At 48.7% G+C, this 12,268-nt stretch overlaps 1 protein-coding gene across 14 annotated transcripts in view; it reads right to left on the reverse strand.

Annotated features, from left to right (window-relative positions):
* Nucleotides 1-12,268, reverse strand: part of PCBP3 (poly(rC) binding protein 3) — a 256,103-nt gene that overhangs the window by 30,761 nt on the left and 213,074 nt on the right. For all 14 annotated transcript variants that reach the window (XM_084752136.1, XM_084752137.1, XM_084752133.1 and 11 more), the window contains 4 exons: nt 4,529-4,683; nt 3,287-3,310; nt 2,298-2,330; nt 1,487-1,603 (listed from right to left, as the gene is read on the reverse strand). In XM_084752136.1, the coding sequence (XP_084608262.1) occupies nt 1,487-1,603; nt 2,298-2,330; nt 3,287-3,310; nt 4,529-4,683 (329 nt within the window). The remainder of the gene's footprint in view (nt 1-1,486; nt 1,604-2,297; nt 2,331-3,286; nt 3,311-4,528; nt 4,684-12,268) is intronic.

The raw sequence follows: 12,268 nt of genomic DNA on the forward strand, positions 1-12,268 counted from the left end.
AGCAGCACTAGGTGGTGGCTTACTCTACACTTCTTGCAGGCTGGTCATGGCAGCATCTTTGCCCTTGTGACTACTTCCTGCTCTGCTGGGATCAAAGAGCAACTACACATCATCTCAAGGACAGATGACAGCACGTTGAACTTCACAGTCCTTAGATGGCTCTCTTGGTCTGGTCTGGGCTTCAGAGCTCTTGGATTCAAAGTGCCTTCCAGGGACTGTAAACAGCTTCTGCTGTGACATGGTGGCCATACGCGTTCTACATGTACCCTACACGCTCTCTGCAATCACGCACTCAGTGCATGGTGGTCAAGACACAGAAACAAAAAGGGTCAAGGTGGTCTTGGAACACCAGTGGCCACCAAGGCAGCTGAGCCCTGCATAACGAACATCTGCTCTTAAGCCTTGCCTGATTGGCCAGCCTCTTGCAAGGGCACATGAGGAATTCAGCATGCAAACTCATGATGGCCAGGCCATGGGTGGCATGAGGATGGCCCATGCCTCTGTAGCAGCCTCTGTGGCCTCAAGCCAGGATGGTCAAAGCTTGGGCACCCATGGTTTCCCTAAGGCTTGCTCCCAGTTCTAAATCAGGGATCAGAAGAGAAAGCAAATCCTTACTCTCATGACTCTCATAGGAAGCCTGGCTACCAGGGAGTCAGGCATCTCCAGTCCTTATACCCACAGCCATCCTCAGGGCACACCTAACATCTTCCCTCTGTGATGTTCTCCTCCCCCAGTGACAAATGATGGAGGCTGACTCCTGGCTACAGTGAGCTCCGCCTATACCGTCTTCTTGTTCTCATTTAGATGGGCTCTTTGCTTATATGCACAAAGCCCACCTCATAATTTGACAATCACCCTTCATTTATGACAGAAAAACAATATGCCAGCTTAGTCACCACATGTGACTAAACATTAAATGGAAACACTAAAAACATGAAGAGTAGCTCACTGAGAGCAGACAGAAGTATTATACATACATGCGTATGTACACATCTCCCAACATGTAAATAGACTTGTATCTCCAGCTAAGACACAGTTACATAAACTCTCTCAGGAGAGGGCTGCTGCAGGGTGTGTAGCTGAGACCAGAGTTGTGCCAGCCAGGGCTTCAACGGGGGCCATATGGCAGACAGAGCCAGCTAGACCCTACATGTGTGGGTACAGCCTAAGCCACACAACAGCAGCCATGTCGGGAGGTGGGAGGCCTGTGTTCTGAGGCTCTGCATGGTGCCTGGGAAACATTAAGGAGGTGGGCTTCTCCACTGTGCACATGGTAGAAGTGGCCGACTATGGGAAGAAAGAAGGGCGCTGGCCCTCACTAGCTGCACAGAGGCAGGGTGAACACCTGAGGTACTGAAGGTGAAGAGAATTCCAAGGTGGCCTTGTCATAAAGCAAGCCTGTGCCTCAACCAGGTGAGACAAACGAACACACTTGGGAGGCGGCTGGACCCGGGCCTCATCCAGGAGGAGCCAGGCTGTGCCTTACCTCCTCAAACTTGTATGCAATCATAGCAAAGGCCTTGAAGATGGCATCGGTCGGGCCTGTGATGGTGACGATTCTCTCCGGGCAGTTTCCCTCTGAGATGTTGATCCTGGCACCACTCTATGGAGAGAGGAGAGGAGATGCAGCTGGCAGATGATAAAAGCTGTCCCCCTGCGGGCCTGGCGTCTCAGGGTGCTAGGTAAGGCTAAGACACGCTGGGGAACTCTCGTTCTAAACAGTGAAATCCTTGCCAGAAAGCCCCATCAAATTGGAATGTTATGGTGGTGGGTGGTGTTTTAGGCAGGGTCTCATGTAACTGAACGAGCCTTTAACTCCCTGGGTAATGGAGAACGTCACTGAACTTCTGTCCTCCTCTCTCTGTCTCCCTGGTGATGGGGTTGCAGGTATATGCCATCCTGCCCTATCAGAGTAGAATTCTGTTTCAACACAGGGTCTCCCTGTGTAGCCCTGACTGTCCTGGACCTCACTCTGTAGATGGCTGGCCTTGAACTCAGAGGTCTGCCTGCCTCCTGAGTGCTGGGACTAAGGGTGTGTACCACCAATGCCCAGCTAGAATTTTCATTAGTAAAGTTCCAAAGAACCCCAGGAGAGCTTACACCCTCTGTAGCTGAATACTGCATGTGTAGCGTGTCAGAGAGGATTGCCTCTCCATGCCCTGCCATCCCTGATACAGGGGACAGGACCAGGAGAGCAGTGCCCGCCCGTTCCTTCCCCCCACCCCCCCACCCCCCCACCCCGCCACGTCCACCCCTGGCTTCAAGAGAAGCTGATGTCTAGGGTGGAGCACACTTACCTCTTCACGCATCTTCTTCACTGTTTCTCCTTTCTGGAATAGACACAGATAAGGAAGTCTGTCACTGCCAGGTGCAGAGGGTACATGCGCCTGGCACGGCACAGCCCTGGCTGCCGGGAGCTCTAGCACAGTGAGGGTAATGAGGTGCTGCCTGCTTCTAGTCTGCTCTTTGTCCTCATCTGCCCCCACGAGTTAGCTCGTCTGGTTTCTATACTACCTGGGTCACATCCAGGGCACTTCAAATGAAGAAACTGAGGCATAGAAAAGGAGGTGCAGTCACACCGTGGCCGAGCTGGCTACGTGGGCAGGCTTTGATTAGACTCGGGCCCGCTTTCATGACAGCACTACAGATATGGTAGCAGGGTGGGTCTACTGCCACCTGTCTCATGAGCGGTGATGCGCTTTCCAAACAGAGAGGTAAGCCATGGGACAGTTAGAAGCTCCCCCACTGGACAGGTGCAGGGTTAGGAGAGATGACCAAAGTACAGCATGCTGGGAAGGGCAGTGCCTGGCCCGGCCTCTCCTCTTTCACACAGCCCCTCACCTGTGGAAACAGCTTTTGCTCTAAGTGTGTAGAAAGGGGTTGCCAATTCAGTGAAGGATGTTTGGATGACAGGACTGTTGAAGAACACAAGCACAGTGACGCTGCCTAGGGCCTGAAACCCAGATGTACCACCTACTGATGACGTGGTAAGAGGAAGCTTCAAAGTGACCAGCTGGGACCCTGCAAGGGCTGAGGAAGAGTGCTCCCTGCATGGTTCACCCAGAGCCAAGAACAAGATTCATGTACTGTAGTTTAAGCAAGGAGGGGGCGTGAACAGGGATGCCCAGGCAGAGCTCCTTGGGACTCTGACTTCCTCTAGCATAGTGCTGGATGCCTGCCGGGGGGCTGTGTACCTGCTGGGGCCTGTCAGCACTGGGGGTACTGCTGTCTTTGTCTATCATCTTATAGAAACCCCAAAGAAAGGCAGAGTTCATTCAATAATTACCTTCCCAATGATGCTTCCAACTTCCTGCAGGAAAAAAAAATCACAGAAATATGATGTCACAGAGCACTCAGGGGCTGACACATCAACAAACAGTCTATCTGACATGAGGGAGAAGTAAAATTCTTAACAGTATTGGGGATGGAACCAGGGCCTTACGTATACCAGACAGGTACTTTGCACTGAGCCATAGACCTGCCCCATGGGAGAGCTGAATCTCGTCAAAAGATGTCTATGTTGGGCTGTCCAGATCCTCTGCACCTAGCTGAGCAGGGTGATCAGAGATGGAGCTGAGCTTGATCAACAAACTGCCCAGCAGCAAGCCACAGACATAGGCAGCTGCTTCCTTGATAAACAAGGAGGGAAAGTCACCCATGCACTTAAGGCCTCAAGGAAGCCCCCTTGGACAGGAAATAACACCCCGGCCTAAGACCACAGCCCTGCTGCTGCTGCTGTGGCTTTACTTATTACATAGGGCACTTGGAGAAGCCCCTGGCACAGCCACCACCATTCTGCAGTTGGACATATGCTTGTGGGGTATATGATCACCTGGACCAGTGGTCCCAGCCTGTCCCAGCCCACAGGACGGCCCTGGGAAGGTTCCACCATGCTGCGTTGATTGGGACAGAGTCAGGCTGACTTCCTGCCATGGAAGGTAACCTTTTTCAAAGTCTGCTCTGCTTTTTCTCACTATAAGCAAGCCCTCAGAAATCCAGAGCTGCTGTTGATCCATGTGGGAGGCGTGGCACGGGTCAGGAAACAAGAGGAGGGAATGGCCAGCGATGGCCCTCCTGTCATAGGAACTAGGTGCCCAACCTGTAGAGAATGCCATTTGGCAATATGCTATGAGAAGGGAGGAAAGGACACCTCCCACCACAGAAAAGGGACATCTGGTTGCAAGGGGACATGCTTTCTGGAAAGCTGGATATCCCAGAACTGTTGTTTTAGTGGCCAGCCCTGGCAGGAAACCTTGCACACGTGCCGGGAGCTAGAAGAAGAGAACACAGCCTAAGGCTAAGCCCTGACTTGCTGGGCCCAGGTGGGTACATGTGACTAATGGCTGTGCAGGACAGCACCCATCTATGGGAGACAGGCACTAGGGTAATGAGGTATAGGTGTTAGGCCTAAGAAAAGTGTAGTTTGAACTGTACATTAACATCTTTGTGGGTTTGAGATCCTGTAGAATAAAAACAGGGACTGAGCAAATCTCTGGCAGGCGATGCCCTGCTTTCAGCCCCACATCACCTTTCCATGCATCAGTAGGCGGATGGTCAGGGTTACGTTCAGGCCACCTTCCGAGACCTTAGATTCCATCTTCCCTCCAAAATGTAGCTCAGGGTGGTGGCTGACGGCGCTGAGGGTACCGTGAGGAAGGATGGATGGGGCCCAGATGGCGTCACCTGGAACAAGAAGGCACAGCTGTGACCATGGACACAGAACTTTGGATCTAGGACCATGTTCTGGCTCACGGGGACTCAGCCGCAGGGGAGTAGGCCCCCAGCTAGAGCTCAACAAGAAGGACCGCAGCAGGAAGCAAGCATCTGGTTCAGGAGACTCATGTGACGCCAAAGAACACTCGTCTACGCGGACACCCTGTGATAAGCTGAGCCAGGTCCTCTTTACAGGAAGCCCTGTTTCTGCTGAGGTTGATTTGCAAGGGCCGTAAACTGATCACACTACAGCTAGTCTGGGGCATCTCCTAGCCATCATGGGGACAGCGGGGCCCTGTGGCTGTCTGTTACATAAATGTTTCCAGCTCAGGAAGGAGAAAGTAGGTCAGTGCCTGCCCCCGGTGCTTTCGGCTCCAGGCTGTCAGGAGTGATCAGTCACTTGGGCCAGTGCCTTTCTGCATCAGAGAATAAGACAGACCCAGACTCAGACATACACACACACACAGAGGGGGTGGCACAAACGCTCTCTGTACTGCGAATGACGGTCTGTCCTATAGTACAAGTGAGCTTGTCTGAGTCTCGCAGACTTAGAGATGGAAAAGCATCAATCTAGAGCTTCTGATGAGACGAGAAAAGCCAGGGCCCTGCAGAGGTCTTCTCTCTCAGTCAGAGGATCAGTAGGAAGCAGTAAGTGTGGCTACACCCTGAAATGACATCTACTCTCCTCAAAGCGGGGCCAAGCTGGGGTACCTCCTGCCCTCATCAGGCACTCAAGTCCCAAGGGCAACGGGTCCTGGCTCATGGTGGCAGTGCAGTCTGGGGAGCAGGAAGGAACCAGAGGGGGGTCAGCAGGGGACAGAGTTCTGGCTCAGCAGGAAGTCTACAGAAGCCCAGGGAAAGCCTGGACCTCCACCCTCTTGCTGCCCAGCACGGCACAGTCAGGAGAAACTAGCTGAAAAGGAAGGCTTCAACGAAGGCAGGAGCCTTAGCGCTTAATGCCCAAATGTTCTGGTTCAACAGAAAATTACCTGGCATGTCAAGACCTGGAAACATTTCAAAGTAGATGAAGGGCAATGAGCAGATGCCAATCCCAAGATGACAGAGATGTTTATACCAGTGGACATCTGTAAAGCAGCCACCATAAAAGCGCGCCTATGAACAACTAGGAATATTCTTTGTGTGGTGGTGTTATATGTGTACATGTGTGCGATGTATTATGCATGTAGACATGTGTGCTATGTACTGTGCATGTAGACACCAGAAGAGGACATTGGGTCCCTCTGCTATCACTCTTGACCTTATTCCTTTGAGGCAGGGTCTCTGAACTTGTGCTCTTTAGCTAGTCAAGTGCCCAGCAAGGTCTGTAGGTCCACCTGTCTCCACCTCCCTCAGGGCTAGGCTTACAGGGAGCATGGGTCCATATCCAGCTTATGCTGGTGCTGAGATCCGAACTCAGATCCTCATCCTTGGGCAGCAAGCACTCTCCCTAGCTGAGCCATCTCTTTAGCCCAGGGATATGTTCTGCCCAATGAGAAGAAGCCAAATTAATGAGAGACATAAAGGGCGGGCATGGCAGGAGTAAAGTGGCTATGGTAGGATAGGGCTGTGTGGCAAAGTCAGTGGTCTAGACAGTGGGACAGCACAGATGGGCAGGCAGTGGCCACCTGTCAGGGACTGGAGCCAAGCAGAGGCTGAGAAGGAAGAGGCTGCCAGAGGAGAAATGTGAGGTCCACTTTTGGGGGGTAAAGGAGAATACAGAACTCCAGGACAAAGGAAACCAAGACCCTCTGCCAGCGGCTCCACTCCAGGAGCACAGCTGGGGGGGGGGGGTTCCTCGCAGTGGTAGGAGGGGATAGCCAACTCAGCAGGCAACGTGGGAAGTGGGAAGAAGGGAGTCAGACAGAACCAACACACACACACACACACACACACACACACACACACACACACACGCCCTATGGACTCACCAGAGGGAATGCCACACTCGTTTGGATAATTAATATGCTGATAGTCATAATTTTTAAAAGAACACTTTTAAATGAGGGTAAATACCATAGACCTCTGTTTCTAAAATTATTTCTAATGGCTAAAGTAAAAGTTACTTCGCAGTCTGATATGAATAGTATCTTGAGCCAGGGTAAAGGAAGGCAAATTTTCTACCTTTCCTTCAAACTGATAAAATGATGTCATAAATTATTAACAAATCAAAATGGAATTTTTAAAAAAGCTTAATAACTCCCAGGAAGGCAGGAGGAAACTGTAAAAGTCACATAAATGAAAGAATAAACAGAAAATGAAAAATGAAATGACATACTTGAGCCCTAACATCTCAATAATGAAATGTAAATCGTGGAATTTTTAAAATGACAGTAGACTAGCCAGGCGTGGTGGCGCACACACACCTTTAATCCCAGCACTTGGGAGTCAGAGGCAGGTGGATCGCTGTGAGTTCAAGGCCAGCCTAGTCTACAAAGTGGGTCCAGGACAGCCAAGGCTACACAGAGAAACCCTGTCTCAAAAAACCAAACCAAACCAGTAGACTAAAAACAGTCACTCCTATGCTGGCGACAGGGAACTGACCACAGGAAAAAGATGGTTGGGAACGCTGAGAATCTAAGATCTAAAATGACAAAATCTCTGTAGCACTAGTTTAGGCAATGATTTTTTAAAAAACAATTCCCCAAAGCATAAGAAACAAAAGCAAAAATAGATAATACGATTAAACCAAACTAAAAAGCTTCTGCTTAATGAAGGTGACACTTAGCAGACGGGAGAAAATATCGATAAACCAAATCTCTGATCAGGCTGAGAGCTAACACAGAGAGGACATCTTATAACAAAATAGGGAGGGTAGGCTAGTGGGAACTTCAGTAGACATCTCTCAATAGAAGGAAAACAAGAAGTGGGGAATGAAACCCACCTCAAGCCTTTGGTGTGGCTGTCAGCAAGAGAATGAGGTTAACAAGGAAGAAAAGACAACTCTGTGCACAACTGGTAAAGCTGTAATTAGTTCTACTGCTATGAAAAACAATATGGCAATTCTCCACCCCCCAACCCCCAAAAAACCAGAACCACCATAGGACCTGGAAATTCCAGTCTTGGGCACAGATCTAAAGGAAACGAAGGGAACATGTCAGAGACTTCCGCATCTCCATATTCACTGCAGCACTATTCACAACACAAGACACGGAATCAAACCTACGTGTCCAACAACTCACGATTAATAAGCCTTGTATGCATACACAATGGAATGCTAATCTGCCACAAAGAGTCATGCCATTCAGTCCAACGTGGATGCTCCTACATGACATCGTGTAAAGTGAAATAAACTGCACAAACTCACCTAAATGTGAAATCTGAAAACTGAACTCAATGAAGCAGAGACTAGAAGGGTGAAGTGGCAAACTGGGAAATCCTGGGTAAAAGCTATAAAGTTTCAGTCAGACAGGAGGAGGAACGCCTGCTAATGAGCTTTCTTATGGCATGGACATCAGAGCTCACAACTCCAGTCTTGAAAATCACTGATTCTTAGTGAGTGAGCTCACCACAGAAGTATATGAGGCGATGGATATATGAATTTGCTTGACTGAGTCCATTTATATACAAAGAATATTAACAAATAGGACTTAGCAACATATGAAAATAAGTATGCATAGTGACCAATCTTCCAGTAATGACAGGATTTGGAAATCAACCAGTGCAACCCAAAGTATCTTTAGAAGAAAGACATACATAGGCACACCAAGGTAAGAAGAAAAGCATTTAACACATTTCAGTACTGATAGGAGGTTTTTAAAATGTAAAGGGTCATATGCAGATATAGGAAACACCCTTAAGGACAACTACTAAAGGCCCAACGTGATCCTGTTGTGGTCAGGTCCATTTTGTGTGTGTATATATGTGCGTGTATGCCAACTCCATGTTGCACAAGAACTGAGGTGCGTGCACCCTTAGCTCCCACTACTCTTGCCTTGAAACACATGGTGAGACATGTAAAGCTTGACACCCTCACTCCCGCAGGAGAGAGGCTCACGTACCATCCCATCCCCATGCATCTCAGCCTAGAGTTACCTGCCTGTCTACAAGCTCTTATCTGCTACTGCCCCTCCTCCTCTGACCCAGGTTGCTGGCTCTCTTTGGGGAGTACTACGTTCTCCTACGTATGTCTCAGGGACTTCTGCAGAAGGGAACTCTTGGCACCCCTATTTTACCTGTGCCTGTTACCATCACCAGACCCGACTGTGTTGGCCAGGCATCCACCCCACGACACCCTCTTCCCCACTCGTGCTCTCTGTGTTAGTCTGGTCTGTGCTGATGTAACAGAATACTGAGCTAGTACTTTACAAAGCAAAAGAGGCATACCAGGCTCATAATGCTGACTGCTGGGAGTTCCAAACAGCAAACAGTTGGCATCCTGGTGAGGGCCTCTGGCTGCCTCACGTTATGGCCGGAGAGGAAACGGCCACATGCAAAGTAGGCTACGACCATGGGATGGCGTCCCTTCACAAGCTCTTCTCAAAGACTTCACTCTGGAGGACCTACATCAATCCCCACTGGTGGTGGTACCCCATAACCCAGTCACCTCTTACAGATCCCACCACCTCAACACTGCTCCATTGAGGACAAAGTTTCCAGCAGCTGGGCCTTTGGGAGACTCTCACCCCACACCGGGATCACAGCCGTTTCCTTCATTCACCACTAAATCCTATTCCCGGCCCAAAGGAGCTCAGAACATATTTAAGGATCAGACAATGCATACCATGAGTACTGAACCCAACTCAATGTTTATGGCTTCACAGAACACTCTGAAGTCAGAACTTGATGATTTCTGCTCTTGAGACTCATACATATCCAAGATTGTATAGTCCTCCATACCTATGAGTTCCAGCGACATCCCATTCTAGGATGGTCCCCAAAAGTTCCCCATACTGCATCCACATCTGCTGGGCCTTGCTGCGCAGTCTCAGTCCCTCTAGGACTCAGCTGTAACATTCTCCCATGTTAGTTTTGCCTGTCTTGAACACATACAGCTATCTCTTGTCATTATTTACAAATAATATGGCATAGAAACTATGCAACATTTGTACTGTATCCATGTATTGTGACTCATCCGAAGATAACTTAAATATACAGAAGGATACACATATGGTATATGTAATATTGTGACATTTTATGCAGGGGACTTGACACTGGATGTTGGTACCCAGGAAGTAGAGCCAATCATCACACATATGCCTCCATGGCCCCCAGGACATTCACCTGCTCATGGCTTCCTCCACTCACTGAGGATTTCCTGCGGTCAGGGTACAATGGAAGGGGCACAGATTTAAAGTGTGGGGGTTCTGTGGGAGGCAGTCTCAACTATGGCAGGGTAAAGCCTGTGGAGTCAGAACCATGATGCTCCAGGCCCACTACCACCAGAGGCCCAGGCAAGTCTTGGCTGAACATCTGGGAATCTGGCTCCATGCCTCCCAGTGACCATTCCCTCAATGTAAGGCTCAGCCTTAAGGGTGAATCCACCCAATTTTAGAAAGGAGAGGAGGCCTGCTGAGGAAGGGGAGGGGTCTTGCCAAGGCCAGTGAAACTACTATGAACGCAACCCCTAAAATAAAACTGTACAAGACTCTTTCAAACTCTCGAGTGACTGCTTTGTCTCTTGTCTGAGCTGCTCCACAGTGAAAACCGTGGTTTTGTCGCTGACTTCTATTTTATCATTTCCTTCCATCTGTGTGGTTGCTCTGGTTTTATATTTCCACAGGTAGAAACTCAGAACTGTTTGACCTTTCCTCTTTTCCAATGAAACATTCCTCCCTCTGGATTTATTCTGAAAAACTTCCGTTCATTATTTTTATTATTATTATTATTATTATTATTGTCCAAGCTATTTCCTTTGATATTTCTTTGACCATTACATATGTAAAGGTACGTGCTTTGATTTTTCAAGTATTTGTGTGCTGACATTGTAACTCCATTCTGGCTAGAAAGTAAATTTCATATGATTTCAATTATTTAAACTAGTGGGCCTTAAAATATTAGCATAGTGACCTGTGTAAACAGACTACAGGCCACTAAATGAGTAACCTACATGTGCAGCCAGCTGTGCATATCTTTTGTACTGGCCCACAGTCTCAGACTCTATCAGTTTCTCCCATCTGTTTTATATGCATCAGTCTGGTTTACTGGCATTGATTTGTCCCCATGTCATAGACTGGCCCCTGTTACCTCTATTCTGTGACGGGAGTCCACACAACACATTACTTAGGTTATTATTAGATTTTTCAGTTCTAAAATCTTCATTTTTTTTTTTTACACCTTGTATTCCCTGTGGGATGTTTTGTTTTTACATTTATTTCAAAAAGGTGAGTCCTGCCTTCCTAGTACCTGAAGTCTCTGGTCAGTCTATCATGAGGCCATCCTTGGCTGGTGTCTGCCAATCATTTCTCCCACCATAGGTTGATATTGTTGCTCTTTGGTTTCTTATGTCAAGTGTGGACACTCTGGGCACTACATTATGACTACAAATGCTAGGTAGAAGTTCCAGGTGGCCAGGCCCAGGCCCTCCTGGTTGCTATAGGCCCAGTGTCAGTGCAGTCTCAAGAGATTTTGCGGTGACCTTTTGTTGTGCCAACATATGCTGCCAAGTGTCCAGCACACACGGCACGACAGAATATCACAGCAGGGTGCTAGGGGACAGGGAGGGTCATTCCCTGTGGTTATTTTTGTCAAAGGTTTTGCTGTGCTGAATGCAGTCAGATCCACACATACAGAGACACATCCTGGGAGTGGCACACAACATTAAGTAAGCAATCGCTTTCTCAAGCTCATCCTCTGCGAGAGTCCAATACTTCCTGGTAAAAAGCCAGAGTCTTCTCTTGCCTGCCACTGAATGTGCCTCCAGGGCCAGGATGAGAAGTGATGGTTGAAGTCCTTATACCCTGGGCCTTGTCCTTCCTCTCTTCTTTATGTTTAGACATAGTGGCCATCACTACCTTGGACAACCCATTGAGAATTGGAAGGAATTGGAAGGAAGGAAGAAAGGAAGGAGGGAAGGAAGGAAGGAGGAAGGGAGGGAGGGAAGGAAGGAAGGAGGGAGGGAGGGAAGGGAAGGAAAGGAAAGCAAATAGTAGAGCATCTCCACAGCATCCTCCAGGGGCTCCGTCACTGCGCCACGCAGCTGAGTACAGTGCAGCGCTCAGAGCTTCTGGTGTGTACCTTTGGGCAGGGCTGCCTGTGTCTAGGCTGGAACCCAGCGGCTGATCTAGTTTATTCCTAGGCTGTCCCGGACACCACAGTTCTTCAGCAGCTGCCCCACACATTCTTCCCAGAAGGCGCAGTGGCTCAGTTGGAAGGGAAAAGTAGCAAGTGCTACATTTTAACTAGAGCCAAGCCTTCCTTTAGTTTCTAGATGGATTAAAATGGCAAAAAATCTGTTTATAACTAGAAACACTATAATGGAATTCTGAAAAAAAAATTGCTTGATCCTCCTCTTAAATAACATTCAAACCAACAAATGCTAGTAAAGTAAACACTGCAAAAGCAAGAACTGCTGTGCAGCTGTTCAAGCGCTGTAGCCAAGTGTGCTTGGTGAAGGTGA

This window comes from Acomys minous (assembly GCF_964271855.1).
Source record: "Acomys minous genome assembly, chromosome: 13".
NCBI lineage: Eukaryota > Metazoa > Chordata > Mammalia > Rodentia > Muridae > Acomys > Acomys minous.